The sequence below is a fragment of the Sciurus carolinensis genome, chromosome 17, assembly GCF_902686445.1.
Source record: "Sciurus carolinensis chromosome 17, mSciCar1.2, whole genome shotgun sequence".
Classification (NCBI taxonomy): Eukaryota; Metazoa; Chordata; class Mammalia; order Rodentia; family Sciuridae; genus Sciurus; species Sciurus carolinensis.
Window position 1 is genome coordinate 25297214 of NC_062229.1, and position 21223 is coordinate 25318436.

General features: G+C 43.7%; 1 protein-coding gene across 4 annotated transcripts in view; it reads right to left on the bottom strand.

The window, feature by feature from the left end:
• The window catches only part of Lars2 (leucyl-tRNA synthetase 2, mitochondrial), a 145218-nt gene that overhangs the window by 56451 nt on the left and 67544 nt on the right, over positions 1-21223 (bottom strand). For all 4 annotated transcript variants that reach the window (XM_047531622.1, XM_047531621.1, XM_047531623.1 and 1 more), the window contains exons 7-9: positions 16381-16524; positions 6435-6542; positions 4287-4446 (exon numbers count right to left, since the gene is read on the bottom strand). In XM_047531622.1, coding sequence (XP_047387578.1) covers positions 4287-4446; positions 6435-6542; positions 16381-16524 — 412 coding nt within the window. The remainder of the gene's footprint in view (positions 1-4286; positions 4447-6434; positions 6543-16380; positions 16525-21223) is intronic.

A 21223-nucleotide genomic window follows, 5' to 3' on the forward strand; every position in this document is an offset into this window, starting at 1 on the left:
AACCCAAAGAAGCATCTCACAGAGCAGTGAGAGAACAGATGGACTCTAGTAATTACAAAGGAAACATTCCAGGCCAAAAGGTACTCTGCTCTTGGCATGCTCTCTGTGAAGAAGGCAGGGTCTCTCCTGCCCTTGGGAAAAATAGACACGTGACTTTCATCTGGTGTTCCCCAGAGCAGTGTTTCACGCAACCACTTCTAAGGGATGCTGTGGCAACAGGGCTCTGTGGCTGAGTGAGGGTGACAAATGTCACAGATGACCTCCTCCTTTGGACATTCACAGTGCACAACGGCAGAGCAAAGGTTTCAAGTCAGGAGCAAAGAGAACTGTATATTTTTATTTATTCCATATTTCTGGAGCACAGAAGTTTTCCCCTCCACAGAACATCTATTAACATGTGCTGAAAGAGGGTGCCAGAAAAAAGCAAATAAAAACCAAACCATTGCCCTGGGGTTATGAATCTGCTCTTCAGCCCTTTGTGTCAGTCCCAAGCTGAGACTATGGAGACAGGGCAAAAGATAGTGAGCGATGAATTATTTAATGTTCTGGGGCTTCCTTGGGAAGCTCTTGCTCTCTAATATGTTGATAACAACAGGGTTCTGAGTTACCCTTTAGGGAGACCTCATTTACCCTTTTGAAAAAAAAAGCACCATGTAGACAGTGAGTCAGAGCTGAAATGTACGACTCCAAAGCCCCAGGGTCTGGACAAAAATGACTGGGGAAGATAGAACAGCTTCTAGAGCTCTGGGGACACTTCCCTGTTGATGCCTTTCCTGGCTTCTAGTTACTACATAGTCAGTGTTGACACCGTAAGACTCAATCAGAGGTGGTCGGCCAAGAAGGAGCAGGGTCAGTGATTGTAGAAATAAACTAAATTCCAAGAACTCTAGGGAAGCAGGGTATATAATTCCTCTCTTAAAGCAATCTGTGCCAAATTCACTAAGCAGAAAACTATACATTTAGTCAATAACATTGACAACCCAGTCGGCCAGGCCAGCAATCAGGGATTTCCCAGGATGCTCCACCCATGCTGCCTTCAGACATTTCTGAGTGGGTCCCTCCTCTCCATTCTGACTCCCCTGGTTCTGTGGTCTTCACCACCTCTTCCCATGGCTAATGGGATAAGCCCGTCCGCCTGCCTCCACTCTGCCAATTGAGCATCACTGTCTCCTCACCGCCCTTAGGGGTCCTTCAAGACCCTCCAAGACCACCATGCCTGACAGCCCCATCACTTGCTCTGCTGAGAAAGCTAAACTCACAAGTTATGTGACCCTCCTCAGCTTATAAGGATGGATCTGGGACTGATATTTGGTGATCTTGTTGCAAACAAAGAGATAATATGTAGAAATCCATTTAGCAACAGTAGAAACTCATGGTTGAGAATTTAAACTCCTGCAGTGATAAATTCAATCACAACTGTGTGCTGCTATGACCCTCAGTGGTCAATGTTTTAACACTCATCACCCTTAAAACCTATATTAAGGAAACAACAAGCCAGTCAGCAATGGCAAGTGACTGCAGTGACATAACATTCATGGTTAAAAAGTAATCCTATAGGGCAGAGGAGGCAAAGTCCATATTCCTAAGGTAATTTAACTTACCTTTTGGGAAAAGTGCATTATATTAGAAGCTTCATACGGGGTCTAGGTGACTCTACAGTCACATGACAAAATCCAGGATCTTGATATGCAAATTAATCTAGAGACTCTGAATAAACTGACATCTGTAAAAAGAATATTTCTACTCTGAAAATTAGAATTGGAAAGATTTAGTGCCAAGTATAATGTTCCATTTGGAATGATTTCAGAGACAATTAAAAATAGGGGAAAATCAGCTTATGAGCTGTGCCAAGTGAGACATTACACTTGGCACTAAATTTGCCAAAATGGAATGGCCAGGCCAGTCAGGTGTGCCTATGTCCAAGTGGTCATGAAAACACCGTTGTGTGTATATATTAAAATGACTTCTTGTTTTTTTTATGTATGGAAATGTTTTTAATTTATAGGGTCTTTCATCTCAGGAACTCTGTCTTCTATAATTTATTAGCCCATTAATCTCCTATTAAAATTACCTCATTTTAATTTGCATCCCCAAATGAACCATAAGAAAAAATGTAAGGGCTAGACATTTATATTTTTGTTTTTCAATTTTGGATATTATTCAACCATCATAGCCCTCAAGGAAGCTTAAATTGCTCAGGAGGGTAGAAACTATATATGAGTTTTCCATTTAAACTAAACAGTTGAAAAGAATCCAATTTTTCTTTTCAGTAAGTAGAGAAAATAAAACTGAGAGATAGCTATAGTGATCTTATAAGCATATACTGACGTTTTAACTCAAAAGTCTTCTTTCTTTCCATAAATAGCAAAAAAAAAAAAAAAAAAAAGGTGGAACCAGGTGCAGTCACCTGCCTGTGCCATGAGGGACTGTGATATCCAGTCTGATAGCTTCTCTGCTGTCTCCCAGAAGCACTCTCAGGATAGAGAGGGGCTCCTCCATATATCCCCAAAAGGTGGCTCACAGCAGGCTCTTAGGAAGTGCTCACTGATTTGAATGCTTGCTTTAATGTTCCAGTAAGCAATCAGAAGTCTTAAGCACAGGTCATCTGATGATACTGTCTCTCCAACCTAATACCAGGAGACATTTCCTTCTATTTATTTCAAAAATGGCAAATTAAAAAAAAATTTTTTTTAGTTGTTGATAGACCTTTATTTTATATGCGGTACTGAGACTCGAATCCAGTGCTTCACACATGCTAGGTGAACGCTCTGCCACTGAGCCGCAACCCCAGCCGCTAAAAATGGCAAATTTATATCACTATCAAAACAGTGTTCTTAGTCAAATAATACTTATTATCAACCTCCAATCACTCAGATTGAATACTCTGGGCTGAAGTTTATACTCTATGAAACAGAATAGGGATGAGGTTTTTGTAGAAATATTTAAATTACTCATTGAGAAAAGACCTGTTTTCCCATTGAGAAAAGACTTCCTTTCACTCCATAGCCTCACATCTCCTTCCTCTGGGAAGAGGATCCTGAGTTTGTCTCTGCCCTCAATGGTTCAATCACGGAAGGTGCCTGCCCTTGCCTTGGGAAGAAAAAAGCCAGGGAGCCCAGTTACACCAGTTGGACACCTTTTTCTCCAACAGGAATCTTTTCCTTCCTATAGGAATCTCTTCCTGCCTGCGTTTCTTTCCTTCTTTCCTTCCTTCCCTCCCTCCCTTCCTTCCTTCTTCCTCTCTCTCCCTCCCTCCCTCCCTCCTTCCTTTTTTCTCTCTCTCTCTCTTTATCTCTTTTTCCTCCCTCCCTCCCTCCCTCCCCTCCCCTCCCTTCCCCTTCCACTGTCCTCCCCTCCCCTTCCCCTATGTTGCCCAGGCTGCTCTCAACCTCCTGGACTCACGTGATCCTCCCGCCTCAGCCTTCTGAGTAGCTGCACTACATACCACCACCATGTCTGGCTCCTGCAATAGGAATCTTGCACCAAGTGCTCCAAACTCTGGAGGTGGAATTAGAAGAGACTTACTCTGACAGTAGCACTTGAGGGACAGCCTATTAGCTCCTGCTGCTATTCCCTGTCCCCTGCTGGGTCTGCCTGGTCCCAAACTTTTTTCAGGCTAGTTCTTCAGCTGTTCCTCTAGCCAGAAAACTTCTCATAGTTTTCCACTATTTCCCCCTCTCCTATGGATCAACCGGAGATGGATTCTGTTGCTGGCAACCACAGAATCTTGACTGAGGCACAAACACTCCTGAAATATTGGTTGATAGATAATGCAATACGCTAATTCCAGGTCAGCCTCATCCACTCACAAGCAGATCTGTTAGACATCTGTCCTGAGCAGGACTGTTCATCTGTGCAGGTGACCACTTGAATTCTTTAAAATAAGAAAGTTAAGCTATTGGAAAAGTTGTCTCTCACTCTCACTGGCTTCCCTCTAGTCCCTTTGGTATAGTTTTATTTGATGGTGGAATTATAAGTTAAGGAAAAGACTTTATTCCAATTAGAAAAGAGGTTTAAATAGAGATTATATGGAAAGAGAAAGAGCTGAGCTTTCAGTCACAAACTCCAGGTGCAGACAAACTACTAACCCAGAGTAAAATCAAGGGAAGTGACTTAAATGTTTCCAGAGTTCTTTGTTATCCTTCTGTTTTAAAATAAAACATTAAGAAGTAAGGCCAAGGTGAAGAACAAAGCACATGAGATGACACATGCGAGATGACCTTGACCTATGAATGGCTGTCCTGCTGGAAGGCAGCAAGCGCCTCTGCTTACCAGTGCCAACTCACCTTCTCCGGGGACAAGTGCCTTCCAAAGGGCTTCCTTCAGAGAGTTGTGGCTGTGTAAAAGTCTGTGGCTGGGAGAGATGGCCACATGGGAAGCGCCATAAATGGCCTCAGGGGTGGCCGTGTATGCAGTCAGCTTTTCTCCTGTGTCTTGTCCATCAACCTGGCAAAATGAAACAAGTCACTTAATTTCTCCTTTCTCCCCCTGGGCTTCGTGGCTCCTCAGCTACATCCTCTGGCCCTTCCCTCAATTATAAACAGTCGTGACAGCTTCTGACCACAGGGCCAGGGGCGTGGGGGAATGAAATGGTGCCTGGCAGGAGCTGAGAAGGGAGGGAGGAGAACTGCAGTGCCTACCGCCAGGCATGTGGGGGGATCCCAAATTGAGGGTGGTTCGGGCATGCTCAGAGAGGCACCTTCCTCGTTTTCTTGGCTCCTTTGTGTACAAATAAAAAAAATCACCATCAGTGTTATATTGTTTCTTTCCTGGGAAAGGAGCTGTATTTTCCTCAGGGATTTAAGGGAATATTAAAAAAAATAAAATAAAGGCATCTTTATTTTCTAAACCAGAAAAGCAGGTTATTACTACGTTTTTAACTGAGGTTATTACTGTTTTGAAGAGAGAAAGAAAAGCCTGAGCTGTGTACACAATTGAGTATCCCTAGAGCTGGTTAAAATGCCTTTCAAAGTGGTATTCATTAGGCACCAACTGAGTGTCCATCATGTACAGACTATAGGGGACACACAGGACAGGTGCTACTTCATGTACTGACTCAAACACAGTGACAGAGGGTTGGTGTGAAGTAAAGGATGATCCACAATATGGCCCGAGTGCCAATAGGGATCACCTGTGGAGCCAGACACAGTCGCAGGACCTGCCTGGTAGGGCCGAGAATGCTTCCTCTCTACTGACAGCATGAGCCCCATCCCATTTTCAGTGGGTCCAGAATGGAGATGGAATCATATGCATAATTAAATGCTGGTCAAGGGAGAGTGTGCAGGAGATAGATAGCCCATGCTACAGCAGCCGAGGGGCTCCGAGATCCACATCCTTCATCTTGATTAAGAAGCAAAGACCCCTGACCTGGGAATCAGACCCAGGCAAATGCACAGGACCCCAAAAGAGATGGCTCTGCAAGTCTGAACAAAAGTCATGCTGGACTGAATTTGAGAACTATTTCCATCTTCTCAGGAAAGCAGTAAGAGGAAAAGCTAAGCCCGGGATTTGCTACCGAAAGGTTTCCAATCCCTTACAGGAGGCCTCCTGTGCTTCTGTGTATATGGCTAAAGTGAACTGGATCATTTTCCCTGGGGACCAAACAGGGAACTATGAGCTCAGTAGTAAGCGACAGGTACTCAGCAGATACTAGGTAAGTTTTCAGTGGCTGGGGACATAGTTTAGGGGGAGGGTTTGCCTGGCATGTGCAAAGCCCTGGGTTCCACCCTCAGTACTGAGGGGAAAAAAAAGGATGGTTGTCAGCATGGAAGAGTCTAGAAAGGTGTGCCAACTTTGTCTCTTGGCTGCTGCTTCTTCCTCCCAAAGGTTTTGACAGGGACCAAGTTGTGAACTCTCAGCAGTGTTTCCACAGGTTACCTGTTTTGAACATAATCCTGAGCAGCTTGAGGAAGTCCTGATAAGTCTCTTCCCCTGCCTTTTAACCTGCTTTGTGACAGGAACCCCTTTGAGAATATGAGAGCTACAGACCCACTGCTCAGGGAAATGCCCACAGAAACCATGTGTACATAATCTCATGGACTTCTGAGTCACTCTATCTGTGCTGTCCAGCGTGGCAGCAATGGCTTGAAATGGGGCAGGTGTGCACTGCATGCAGAGAATTCGGTAGCTTCTGAAGACTGCACTAAAGCATGAATTTAAAAATATTTCTTTAATAAATCTTTTCCAATCCCATTCTGACATGTTAGTATTTTAGGTAAATGGGTTAAATACAATGTTATACAAATTAATGTCACCTGCTTGTGCTTTTGAAAAACTTGGTTACTAGAAAATTTAAAAATTATGCAGATGGCTCGCAATGTCTTTCTACTAGACAGTGCTGCTCCGAATCCCAAATAGTTGGTTTACTCGTGAGGACCAAGATGCAGAAGGAGATCTGGGAGCACGAATCGCTGGAGATGCTATTGTTTGATTACCTTTAGAGCAAAGTCCAGATGGCAGCCCACACAGTCCCCGATCCAGTGGGCCTGCATGCCTTTTATCCCATACCATTCTGGAAGGTCTGCCAACGCGTCCTGCATGGCCTGTGGGAATGAAAACAGAAGAGAGAAGTCGAAGCAGAGCTTGTTTAAGAGAAAGCAAATGATCTGGGCTTGTTAAGGTACGACATAGGGGAGAGTCACGCTTTAGCCCTCTCCTCATTTGTTTGCAGTCAGAAGAGGCCTGCAACGGTTAGAAACAGATGTGCCCATCTTGACTCAATTGAATGAGATGGGTTTGACCATTTTCTCTACTTGGAGGGATTCAGAGTTTTGTGGAAGAAAGAAAATGAACAAAGATCATAATTCACATCTTTAACAAATGTGTTCAGTGCGCTCTCTCCCACTGTCTAGAAATAAAGTAAGATCAGGATCTGAAGACTGGCTTCACCTCCTGCTCTATCCTTCCCTGCCATAGGGATTTGGAGTCGAGGGGTCCAATTCTGATAGCCTTTACATCCCACCTTCTCCCTGCAACACTGAACCACTTCTATAGAAACCCTCATCGGGTTTTTTTCTTCTTGATTGAATTGTCGAGGCTGAAGAACTTCTGGTGGAGGTGCTTTGCTTAAAATATTCAGATCTGGATGAGCATAAAAGATTCAAATAGAATGAAATATGAATGTTTTCATATGCTAATTCTGGAAAGATGCCTGCTTAAAACTAAGCAAATCTATGAATATTTTTAAAAACCAAAAGAAATTTTCAGAATTGACCAAATGAAACCAACATCTTGAACCACCCAGCAAGCTCTTCTTAGTCCCCTGGCATGATAAACACATTATTCATGGTTGCTTTTTGATGAACAGGGCTTTAGGCAGCACCCTGCCCACAAGCTCCCAATTAGTTCTCCTTTGTCCCAAGGCTGGCCTACGCCACAATGTGGACTGTTACAGCTGGACAAATGCTCGACCTAAAGAGCCCGTTTTGTTTAATGAGGTTATAGTCTTCCTCCTTTTTCAAATGTTGCATTTATAGTGACTGTAGATGGTACTGGTCTCATTTCATGTTCTCACACTTGTCAAACAGTTAGCAGTGCCCCTCGTCCCCATCCTGGCCAACCCCAATTTATAGAAATCCTACTGGCTTACAGAATCCAAATACTTGGGGGGGAAAGCAGGTTGGTAGAGTCATTTTTTAAAAAGTGCTATGAAATTCCTGCTCAACAAAATCTGAGAAACCCAAAGTGTCAGAGTTGAAAGAAGATGAATCTCTCTCCTTTAGTTTTTTCCCCCATCGACTCCCAGGGCTTGGGTACAATCTGGAAACCATTACCTCATTCAACTTCCCTCATTTAATCAATGAAAACAATGGGATTCTAAGAGGTGATGTGATTTCTCTAAACTAACTCACCCAATAAGCAGCAGATCCCAAATGACAAATAATCCAGATGTTCTCATTACTCTGGGACTACTGTGCTCAGTTTTCAGGCCTCTCTATTTATGTAAATTAAACAAAAAACTTCTTCCACAAGCAAAAAGTGGGAATACTATCTTAGGAATTAAAATGTAGTATAGGAATTACCATATTTAAAACTTATGTGCAAGAAAATGTGGTACACATACACAATGGCATATTACTCAGACATAAAGAAGAATGAATTATGGCATTTGCCAGTAAATGGATGAAATTGAAGATTATTGTGCTAGGTGAGATAAGCCAAACCCAAAACACCAAAGGCTAAGTGTCCTCTCTGATATTCAGATGCTAACTCACAATAAGGGTGGGGGGAGAGAAGAATATAAATTCATTGGATTAGACAAAGGAGAATCGGGGAAGAGAGGGGGATAGGAATAGGAAAGATAGTAGAATGGATTGGACATAATTTTCCTATGTTCACATATGAATACATGACCAGTGTAACTCCATATCATGTACAACCACAAGAATGGGAAGCTATACTCCATGTATGTATAATATGTCAAAATACACTCTACTGTCAAGTATAACTAAAAAAAAAAAACAAATAAAAAAAACTCATCTGAAGGAACACTGCAGAGTTTCCCTATGGTTCTTATTTAACACATTACAGAAGTACTTTGGATTTGCAGTCACTTTCACTAGGATGGTCTGAAAAGACAGGTGCTCTTGGTCTCTAGATGCAACCCCTAAATGAAGAAGCTGTACCTGCACTTACTGAGTCTGAAAAGGAGCCAGCATTTAAGAACATGAACCAGTGAGATGGGCTGAAGAAACACCAATCATACAGACTTGAGTAACATAAAATACAATCAGGAGTAAGAAAGAGAAACACTAAAACCAAAGAGCTGGTGATAAAAATAGGATTGAATATAACATGGCTAATCTGGCTTTTTCTTCAAATTAGGGAAAGTAAAGTTAGGGATAAATCCATACTTCCCAAAAGAGGAAGTACATGAACTACAGAATTCACCCAGATGCAACCTGAGCACAGTAAGAATTCTAGAAGTAGTTTAAAATAAACGATAAACTTTTAGGAGACCTATAAAAACTGTTTGGGCAAACAGAGAAGAACAGATCTTTTTAAAACAAGAAGATGTAGTAGCTACTAAGGAGACAGTTGAGAAACAAGAACTGTTGAGAGCTGGACACAGATTTGAGACAGAATAGAAGGGAAGGTCTGATGTCAACTTGTAGCTAAAATGGATACTTTGAAAAAGCTTGCATACTTCTGAATCAGTATAATTTGATTAGTGATTCTTTTTGAATTATAATTTGTATGTCTTTTTCTAAAACATACGCTTGTTGCCAATATTTCTTTTTCTTCTTTTGGAGTCATTTCCATGCAGTCACTTTAAAGACACTGTGTGTATTTCAGGTCTAAGTAAGGAAAACCAATCCCAAAGGCATTAAGAGGTTGAAACATCTAGATAGCCCCTTGGGAATATATTCTAGAGGAATAAACTTTTACTCATACCTTATTCTTCTTCTCCTGCTTTGATTTTGGCATGAAATTATGCATGAGGATTTATTTGTTATAAAAAAAAAAAAAACGAATTTGGAAGCCAGGAACAGTAGCACACACCTATAATCCTGGTGACTCAGGAGGCTGAGACAGGAGGATTGCAAGTTTGAGGCCAGGCTCAGCAACTTAGTGAGACCCTGTCTCAAAATTAAAATGGGTTGGGGATTCAATTCAGTAGTAGAGGGCCCCTTGGTTCAATCCCTAGTACCAAAACGAAACAAAACTAAAACTTCATTTGGTATGATGTCTACCTTGTCTGAATTTAGGAAAGGCATGACAAGTAAAAATAAAAAAATACCCATCCTATGACAGCTCTCCCTTAATCTCTCTCTAAAATGGGATGTGCATTTTTAGCAATATCCACTTGTTGTGGCATCTCAACCCAAAACAGTTATTTACAAATACAACTATGCTATTCAAGAGTTTCTATTCCAGTAAAGGTGATGTTAATCCTGCAGGGAAAGAATCAGTTCTGAGCAAGGCATTTTGCTGAAAACGTGACCTGCCAACCAGGTGTGGATCCAGGGGACCACAGGGACAAGACGAAAGGAGGGACCCAACCAGCTCACACATATCAAGTGCATGTCTCAGAGCTATGTGAATGGGAGGGACAAACCCAGTGCTATAGAATGACTTCCAGGGAGGGGGGTGTAGCTCAGTGGTAGAGCGCTTGTACAGCATGCCTGAGGGCCTGGGTTCAATCCTGCACACACACACAAGATTCCAATAAAGAGAATTGAACACATGAAACGATGTAACACTCAGGGATGCTAGAAAGAAGGGAGTGCTTGATGAGTGTGATCATCCGGGGCCATACTGTGAGGCCCAGTGTGCTCTGTGGGAGAGGAAGAAATAGAGACCCAGGAAGCTATGGTAGCAGCCAATTCGGCCCGTCTTTTCTTATCCATGCACCCATACAGTAACTCAAGTCAACTTCCCAGTCTTTCTTTTCCTTCTGCCCTTGACTCTGGTCACCCCAACTTTTTAGCAATAGAACCTTTTTAATTCTACTAACTTCCAGGAGGTGGTGACTACAGGTTCTGAATGGCATGACAGAGGTTGAACTGTTTTAAGAGCCATCTGTCCAGTGAGATGACTTCTTGCTTTTCCCTCCGTGTGTGCGTGCGTACACGTTTTTAACAGTGGAGATCACATTGTTAAAATATTCTTAAAACGCTCAAGTGCATTTTACCCAAGTTCTCAGCTTATTACAGCGCCAAAAAAGAATAATTATGTATTTTAAACACTTCTGATACTTAAAGTCAGCCATCCTGAAATAGTATGCAAAATATAGAGTAGAACAGAACGATACTGCAGAAAATTGTCCCTATCACACTTATTTTGAAAAAAAGTATGGATATGGATATGTCTGTTAATGACTATTTGCTTCTGATGAGGGGGCAGTCTCCCTATTCTGGATCAGTCTCCCTATTCTCCAAGCAGCTGGGCTCAGGAGGCCCTGGGGTCAGGACTGGGTGCTGGAACAGAGAATAATGATGCAAAGCACGAGACAGCTCTAGCTCTGGAGGCCAATAAGAACAAACCGGAAAAACCTCTCATCTCTGCACCTGCCATTACCCGGCCACTGGTGCCCTCTCCCGGACCTACTGTGTTTCCTAACTTGCTCACGTCTGCCTCCCCGCCACACACCAGCTATTATCTGCACACGTTCTCAGAAATGCTTGTTTGCTGGGGAGCCAGTCCTCAGGAGCAGGTGGGAAGGACGCAGGACTGGGACTGTGGGGACCCAGCTGGATCCTGGCTCTGTCCTGAGCATGGATGTCTCAATTATAGAATGAGGTGTGGGCTGGGTCAGTCATCTTTAAGGATGGGGCACACTCCTGGGGTGGCAGTCACCCCCACGGAGGAGGGCAGGATATGGGCTGCTTAAAATAAAGTAATACCTTATACTCTAATTTTTTGATTTTTATTTTTTTGTGGTACCAGGGACGGAACCCAGGGCCTCGCATATACTAGGCAAGTGCTCTACCACTGAGCTCCACCCCCGGCCCCAATCCCTTAAAATTTGTTTTTAGATAACATATGGGTTTTGTAATTTTAAACAGCAGGAAAGGCAGGCATGAGGGTTTTGGGTTTGTCTGCTGTTGTTTTTCAGGTAAGGACAGGGATTAAAGTGTGGGGACTCACACTTAAAATGACCCTCCAAACTCAAGAGGCTCCCTGGCAACAGCTGCCAGCCCTCCCTAGCAAACTCTGAGACCCCTGAGTCTGAGGGGGCAAATCCATCTCTTTGCTCCCCTGGGGTTCAGGCTAACACTTTGGGAAGGAAGGCTCCATACCCCAAAGGAACTGCCCAGCAGCTCAGACAGGCTACTCCGGGTTTAAAGCAAGCTCTGATGTTGAGTTCTGTATAAATATACTATTTATTTTATTGGCAGTATACCCTAAGAAACATACTATTAATTTATTTGTTCCATTTTCCCTTTGCTGTTTTTCCTTCCCTCTTGGAAACAAAACAAAATGAGAGAAGCTTCCTGTTGCGGAGTATGCGTGCTGATCTGGAGAGTGCGTTCCCTTCAGAAGTTCCCTCTCCTTCTCGAAGGCCCTGGAGAGAGTGTGGCACACTTGACTGTCTTTCTTTACTTCCCTGACAGGGAAGGCCGTGGGGTGTGGACAGGAAGCAAAGACAGACAGTCAAACAAAGTAGTCTTAGAGAGTTGATCTAATAGAGGCCTCAGCAGATGGGATCAGGCTTTGGGGGGACATTCCAGAAGTGGGCAGGAAACCTAATTGCCTCTGTCATCTCTATCACGTGGCAACACCATGGTTTTCTAAATGCAGAGAAACAGGAGAGCTGGCCAGGGAAGAGCTTGGAATCCCAGAGCTGTAACTAACAGCAGGACCCTCTAAGGATTATTGTACAGGTTCAAGTAAGATGGTGTCAATAAAGGCCTGAGCTCAGAGAGGGTGGGCAGATAGGGAACAGAAGGTGAACACAGACTTCCTCCGTGTTACCAGGTAACTCCTGAAAACTTGGAAAACATAACTACGATTTGGTGAGGCTAAGGTGGCACCATGGTGTGGCTGTGTCCTTCTTCCTGGTGTCCAGGGTGCAGGCCTGTGGTGCAGCCAGCAGAGGGCAGAGGAGGCACCAGCAGAAACCAAACCCCAGGTCCGGTGGAGTTCAAATGACTCCACTTGTCTGTCTCTCCTGCCGTTTGTCACCCTGCTGCAGGAATCCCTTTTCCCCTCTGGATGGAAGGCTCCGATCCACCCTCCCCTGGCGAGCCTCGCCACTGCCGCCCACGAGCTGCCACCCACACAGCTCTGCCAAGATTAATTCACCTGCTCTGGAGCCTCCTACTGCAAGCTGCTTTTGCATAGAATGGGAGGCCGAAATCACGTTCATTCTCACAGAACAAACAATTCAGAAGAAGAGTGGGATGGGGTAAGAGGAGAAAAATCACATATATCACAGAGCAGTCTTAACAAAGCATTTTAATATTTCAGACTTCTCTGTAAGTGAAGTGAAGGGAAGGGAAGGTGGGTTCCTCCACACATCACGCTACCAAGTCGACCACCAGCCATATGTCACAGAGGGAGCCCTCAGAGCTCAAAAACCAGGTGCAGATACAAAGCTCTGAAGTTATGTGTGGTGGGCATGGCTCACTGGCCATCCTAGCACCCACTGCCCATTTTCTTCCCCCATTTGCCTTAACTACAGAAGCTAAAAAAAAAACCAAGCCTGATTTCCTACTATCCTTTGAAACCGAGGGTGGCCATATGACATAATTAGGGCTGATGGAACATCAACTGGATACAACTGGAGGTTCTGGGGAAAGTTCTTGCTTTCCAGACAAGAAGAATTCACTTGCATTGTCCCTTTTCTGCTTCTGTTTTGAATGCAGATGTGACATCTGGAGGTGCAGCAGCCACCTTGCAACCATAAGATCACAAGCAGGAAGGAAAAGGACAAGAGAACCACTGAGATGACAAGCCAGAGCCCTATCCTAGCTCAGTTCCAGCAACTAAGGCTTGCTAAGTGCAAAAAGCAACTTATCCACGTAAGTTATCATGACTTGGGTTTTCCGTTACTTGCAGCCGCAAGCATTGCAATCAATTCAACATCTTATCCTTATCTACACAGTAGCACCTCTTTGTTAATTCTGTTTTGTTTTACTTATTTATTTTTAATTTTATTGTGGTTCTTGGGATAGAACTCAGGGTCTTGTGAACGCTAGGTGAGAGCTCTACCACTGAGTTGCGCCCCAGTCCAGATAGCATGTATTAGAGCAGAAGACCTCCCGCGTCTGATCTTTGAAATTCTGGACCTAATTTTCTAAGCACCTATTAATTTACATCTTTTGTCAAATGTCTGACAGTCACCTTAAACTCAAAAGGGTCAGGATGATGCCTCTTCCAGGAGACCCTGCCTCAGTGAGAGGCATAATCATCCACCAATCGTTCAAGCCAGGGTCTTCCTTGATGCTGCCATTGCGGGCCTATCATCCAGCTTATCACCGAGTTCCATGGACTCTGCCTCCTGAATATTTCCCTAACCTGCTCACTTCTCTCTGCGGCTGCTACCTGAGTCTAATTGTGCGTGCCCGGCCATTACAACACCACCCTAACTGCTCTCTCTGTATCTGCCTTGTGCTTTCCACAGTGATCTTACAAAAACAAGTCTCACCGTGTCGTACTCCACCTCAGAGTCTTTTAGTGGTTACATATGCTCCCCATGGTAAAGCCCAAATTCCTCAAGACCGAAAAGGCCTGATCCGGCCCCTCTGAACCTCTCCCGCCTGGCTCTCAGAAAGCTATAGTCTTTTCAACGTCTCGAAGCCATCTCCTATATTTCTGTTTTAGAGACACCACACATGCTGTTTCCTAAATGGGGGAGGGGGTACTCCCCCAGCTTTATGGTCTACTTAGCTCTTATCCTTCTGCAGCCCAGTGAATTGTTCATTTCAGACACTGTGCTTTTCTGCTCTAGATTTCCAACTGGTTCATTTTTTAAAACAATTTCCACTCTCTTCTGAGAGTCCCCCTCTTCCCACTCATTATAGACCATCTTATCCTTTAAGTCTCAGGCCATTTATATAACAAATGCTTTTGGCTTAATCTTCTAATTCCAACATCTGGGTCATCTCAGGGTCTATTTCTATTGGGCTATGTTTTTTTCTTGATTATGGGTCAATATTTACTGTTTCTCTGCAAGTCTAGTAATTTTTTATTACATGTTCAACATTGCAGATGAAACCTTATAAGGAATGTGCTTTATGTTGTTCCCCTTTAAAGATTTGAGTTTTGTTCCAGAAATTTATTTTGAACCCCTTAGCCTTGCTTTTATTTTTTATTAAGGCAAGTCTATTTTGATTTTGTCCTCAGTGTTAGGGTGTCATCTATATTTCTAATATATGGCCTTGGTGTGGTCTCAACTATATATAATTGGCTAGGCGATCACTCCAAGGTGTCCCTGTACTGTGCAGCCTTCTGGTGTCTCTGTTCTGCTCTCAGTCCCATAGTAATTGTTTTCTGTTAGCCCTCATGAAGCCCTGCTCTCTCTCTTCTGATTTTCAGCAATGACCTCTAAAGACAGCTTTTTCAATAAATCTGCACAGGAGTTCAGTAAGAACCAGGCGAGTCACCATGGTAACTAACCATTTCTGCTGAACAGTTGAAAATTCACAGCTGACAATTTAAAGAATAATGCCTCTCAGTTAGGTTATTACATTTCCAACTAGAGGCAGAGGTCAAAACAAAAGAGCTAATTAGGTGGTCTTTCCAATAATGCCTATTACAAAATCATCTCACAGGTCCATGAGGTGACCTGGTGTCCTCCCAGTAATGTGGCAGACCCCAGCTGTCAGCAGACAGGGGCTCCCACTGCCTGAGATGGCACAGAAAGCAACATCCCAGCTTTGTTCTTCTCCTTCGGACTCCAATATTACAGTGCTTAAAAGGAGCAGGGCACTGTGTAACAAGTTCTAATGAGCACTTTCCCGAGTCCATATGCTAGTCTCTGCTGCATTCTGAATAAATTATAATGGGAAAGCGTCTCATTTAAGATGTGTCTTTGAGTGTGAAAACCGGAGGTCACACTTCCATATGGCATGAGTATTGTGAGTAGGTGGACTGCAGTTCTAATTCAGCAGCTTTGCAGTGAGTGATTGCAGGTCATTCGGAACTTTGTGCCTTCTTTGCACATAAGAACTGCAGGATCTGACCCAAAGTCTGCTTCAGACCAGCACCCTGTCTGTCAGAGCAACTGGGCTGCTGTGGTGACTAATCTAGGATCTGGTGAGCTCACGGGACACCCCCAGAGTGGTTCCAGCATATAATTTTGCTCAGGTGACTGATTTAATAACCAAGTCCCTGCTTACAATTGTTGGCTTTGCCTTGAATCTATGAACACAGAAGACACTTTCGGCTGCCTGGCCCAACCCTCTCATTTTACTGATGAGAAAACTAAGGCCAGCTGACACTGTCAATCAGGGACACGGGGAGTCGGCACCAGAGCTTTGGTCCTCGGCTTCTTTCTCCTCACTCTGGCCTTCCTGGAGGGAGTTGGCCATCTCCTCACTGCTTCCAGAGGATCTTCCTTGTGCCCTCTGAACTGTCATCCTCTCCTTCTGTAGGTCTTATCAGAACCATACAGAGTGAGACATTTTTCACTTTTTAAAAAATATATAATTCATTTTTTGATATATAATTGCTGATGTAATAACAGCTATTTTTCTAAAACTCTCTGTAGCAGCAAGTTCAAAGATCGGCAAACAATGGACAACAGTGTGCCTTTCTTAAAACTGTGACGCAAACCCATTACCCTCAGGGTGGGTGAAGCTGAGGCCTGTCTGCTTCCCATCTGTCCACCACGGCTCTGGGGGCCCCTCCTTCAGTGTCCCCACAGCGGGCTTCCCAACACTCAGAAGATCTTGGTGTAACTACCGACTCATCAGGCAGGACCAGGACACTCACCTTTGCGTAAGCGGTTGTTTTAATAAACCACTGCTTGAGGTACTTCTGTTCCACCTTTGCTCCAGAGCGCCATGAAAAGCCATGTTCATCCACCTGCTCATTGGCAAGCACTGTCTGATCCACTGGGTCCCAGTTAACCAAGGCCTGGAAAATTTAGGAGACAAAATGATGTAAGATGGTGACAGCTGTTACTAGGATCACTGCAAGGTGTTTTCCAGCATGTGGGAAAAAACCTGCGAATGTAGCAGCTCTGCTCTGAGGCCTAAAGGCATCTCCCAGGAGGCCGGCTTGGCCAGGAAACCACTAGCAAGCTGTCAAAAAAACAGGTGGACTGCCTCTGTTCTTGCATATCATTACAACAGGCTGGGAAGGAAGGCTTAAGCATGTGTCTAACTCAACTTTGATGTCTTCTTCTTCCATCATCATCATCATCATCATTATATTATTATTTTGCAGTGCTGGGGATGGTGCCCAGGCCTTAAGCATACTAGGCAAGCACTCTACTAGTGAGCTTGTTGAAAGAAAGAATGAACTAGAAGGGTTAGAAACTTTAGTAAACAGAAAAAACAAATAATGGAACCTACTTTGAATTTAGCAAAATGGGATTATTGTAGAGGAAACACATGTATTGATTTTAATAAAATTGTTAACTTTGATTGAAGAATTACCATGTACCAGCTGCTATGCTGAGTGGATGACTAGGGATGGGTCCTTAATTCTCACAACCACTTTCTGAGCTAAGTATATTCTTACCCTCATATTGCAGATAAGGATTTTGAAGATTAGAGAAGTTAATTTATCTAAGTTCCCACTGTCAGTGAGTGACAGAGAGAGGGTCAGAACTCAGGTCTCTAGAAACTAAACTATTTTAGCAACTGTTTATAAAAAAGTTTACTTAAACTGAGGTGTAACATACATAAAATGAATAAATCTTAAGTGTACAAATGACAAATTTTTGCACAGGTCAACATTCATATAACCCCCAGGATACAGAACATTTTCAATAACTCAGGAAACCCTTATACTTTCTATCAATCAACATCTGCTCCCCACAAGGAAACTACTCTGGAACTTTGGCTCCATGGATTCATTTGGCCAATAGAACATGCAATCCTAACTTTTGTGAAGATTCCCTCACAGAGTTCTAGTTAGTTTCTATCTCTATTTAAAATAAATACCTGTCATCTACATTCACTGCTTTATGACATTCAGGTGCCACCTGGTCCAAGAAGGTAGTAAGTACTGAGGGTTGGGCATTAAAATACCCTGACTTGATACAAGTTGTTTTAATTTTTTTTTTTATGGTATACTATGTGCTTGGCATGCACAAAGCCCTGGGTTCAATCCTCAGTACCACCCTTCTGCAAATTTTTTTTTTTAGTAAATAATTCTGCAGGGCATGGTGGTGCACACCTGTAACCCCGGTAACTCCGGCAGGAGGATTGCAAGTGAGGCCAGCCTCGACAAAGGCCAGCCTCAACAACTTAGCAAGACTGTATCTCAAAATAAAAACTAAAAAGGCTGAGAATGTAGCTCAGTGGTTTCAGAGGTAGAGTGCCCAGGGGTTCAATTTCTGGTACTGCAAAGGGGGGAAATAAAGTAATTGCAATCAGGGAAGGTGCTAACTCCTGTCCATCGGCCCCTCCAGGCCCTCTTTCCATCCTGTTCTTTGGCCTGTGTCAGTTAATTCAGACACTCGCCTCTCTCTGCGTTTGACCCATGAAAGGTGCCCTGGCTTTCTTCCTGGTGGGGCTGGGCACTGGCAGTGACTGCCCGCTTGGGCAGGCCTCGCCTGCTGCTACCACTCCTGCTCTGCCAGGTTCCTGTAACTGCTCCCTGAGGCTGTCCCTGAGCCTGGCAGTGGGAGGTACAGGCTTCCTTCTGTTGCCACTGCCAGTTGTTTTCCAGCCTTTCCGATTCTCCCTGAAGTTGGTACAAATAGTCCCTTTATTACATTTTCTTCAGTGACTCCTCTTGGGTGCACCCTCTATTTCCTGCTGGGAACTGGCTGATTCAGAGACATATCTAACCCACAATTACAGGAAATTTAGGGAGTCTAACCTATCTCTGGGTTGTGATTTACAAGGCATGGTTTACAAGTAAAGTACATCCACTGAAAAATTTAAACCTGTGAAGTCTAGAGCTGGGGTAGGAAAGACATGCACTGAAGAATTTATTTCCTCCAAAATAGCACCCCCACCCCAAATTCATAAATAAGTAGAGACAAAACATAGGACAAACGTACTTTAGATCTAAAAACTTTAGGTTAATAAACCAAAGATGATTTCCTTATCTTTATCACTGCCTGTATTAGGGGGTTGGAAAAAAAGGTTCCACTTAGGTAAAACAAAAGGCCCAAGGCTGGGAATGTAGCTCGCCAAGAGAGGGCTTGCCTAGCATGCAGTGAGGCCCTGAGTTCATCACCAGCACTGCAAAAAGAAAAAAAGAAAAGCGGAGGGAAGGGCAAATATTATTTAGTAACTTAGTTCATCCAAGGGCTAAACTTTCACTCAAACACACAAAAGTACCAAACCCACCCACAGCTAAAATTGTATAATATATAAAAGGAGGGGGGGCACTATTTACCTCCACCTCTGCCTCCTGCTCCCTGCAAACCTCAGAGGATACAGGAGAAGCCCATGCTTGGTACTGCAGATTTGCAAAAACAAATAGGACTTTATTTTCTCATCGACATTTCCCACACGGCCTGGCATCTCTCAGACTGTAAGTAACTAAAAGCAATGAGGAATATGTGCTCCTAAGAGGTTTACACGTTATAATAAACCCTGGGTGTGGAATGAAAGACAAATAAAAGCATGACACAAAAGCGAGGTTTTTTCCCCAGTAAAAGACACCAGGGAGGAGGCAAAACACCACAGGAAACAGTCTCAAATGAAAGGTGCGGCAGCTGCAGGAAGCCACAAGGCTGCAGTCTGCCTTACCCTGGAGCTGCAGAGTCAGGTTGAGACTCACAAAATTCAGGGCCGCAGGTCCAGGCAGCCCAGCAGGTACAGGTTGTGCAGCCCAGGAGCCACTTCCCAAATCCCTGCCCCCAGGTCTCCTATACAACTGTCTCCGCCCTACAGCTGCCCTTGAAGCCAGGTCTTCCCCTATGCCTAGAGTTTCAGTTTCGAATATTTACTGTGATGGACACCCTGATTTTTAAGCAAGCACAGTCTTGGCGAATAGGATATAATTTGTACACAACTTTACTAATGATATGTGTCCCTGGTTGACATCTATGTTGTCTGTCACCCAGTGAAGGCAATTCTATATTCCTTGGTTGATAACTAGCCTTATTTGTAAAATACTGTTTATATTGGCAATTTGAAATCAAACTTCATCAAGACTGAAGTCATTAAAACACTTGAAAACATGCTGAAAATATTAAGAAAACAAAACAAAACAAAAAAGAAACCACACTGAACTCGGAGGAGGTTTACTCACTGCTTCCCTCAAAACAGTTACCTGGCAACATCAGAATGAGTCATTCCAAGGAAGAGAATTTCCCAGTTAATCAAGGACTAAATGCTAGATTAATATGTTAGCAGAAGCTTTTAGAAAGCCTTTCAGAATTGCGCACCATTACAAACATGAAGAAGCCATGTTCACAGGAGTCAAATTTGCAGTGATGTTCCATTATCCCATTAAAACTTCTTTTGTGGTCTTCGGGAAGGAACTGAGAGCCGTGCACATGCTAGACAAGGGCTCAACCACTGAGCTACACCCCCAGCCCTTTTTCTTTTATTTTGAAACAGAGTCTTGCTAAATTGCCAGGTTGGCCTTGAACTTGCAATCTTCTTCCTCAGCTTTCTGAGTTGCTGGGATTACACGCATACCCGAGCTCCATCTCATTTTTGTTTCTTTCCTCTATACTCTGCTGCTGGGGGCTCCTTGGGCTCCCTTGGGGACAATCTGGGCAGTATCATCCTTATTTCACTGTATAGTAACTGTGGTGCCTGGTCCCCGCCAGATCTCCTGTTCCAAACCTTCGCTGTCTCTCCTCTCTTGCTGAGGACCCTGCCTGCCCTGGCCTCCTTGGGCCTAAGCCTTCACACAAGGCGCCAGTGCCTTCCAGCACGCATGCACATCAGCATGCTTTGGTCCCTGGCAATGAACACACCACTCCCAGGCTGTTGACTACTCACCATGGCTCTCCTTGCTTCCTTCTCCTCACTCTCTGCTTTTTTCCTACCTGAGATCTTTTCTGAGTCTATTGTTAAGTAGTTTCAGGTTCCAGAAGTCTGGTAAAGTATATATTTTCAGGTATTGATTTTCTCAAGATCTATTTGCTTCCTCTTGACAAAAGCATGCTTAACTAAGTAACATCATGTTGATCTCATTCAAGGACCTTGCTCTCAAAATCCATCCTGCTCCATTCCATCCAGAATGGGCCTGAATTTGGACTGAGTTCGGAAGGGGCCCCCAAGGTCATCATTCATTTGTTACTGTCTCCACTCCCTGATTCACAGGTATACAGTGGAAGAGGCACGTGTTTGCACAGGGATCTTTCAGTGCACTTCCTGAAGCTGGAGCCATGCTGCAAAACTAGCTTAGTACTAGTGCCAGTTGCCACTGAGAACACGGAGATGACCAAACACAAACTCCCATCAGGGGACTCTCCACAGTCCCCCAGGATGTCCACGCATAACCTGCAAGCATCCTTCTTTGTCTAACTATATCCACAGAATAAAATCTTTTTTTTTTTTTTTAAACTAGAGGTGCAATTAATGTTGTGTTGAGTAAGGTCTTTACGTTCATATTTATTACTGAAAATATTTTTGTTTTGTGAGAACAAGAGTAGATTCTTTATGCAGTGGAACTGAACATTCTGTGGACAGTG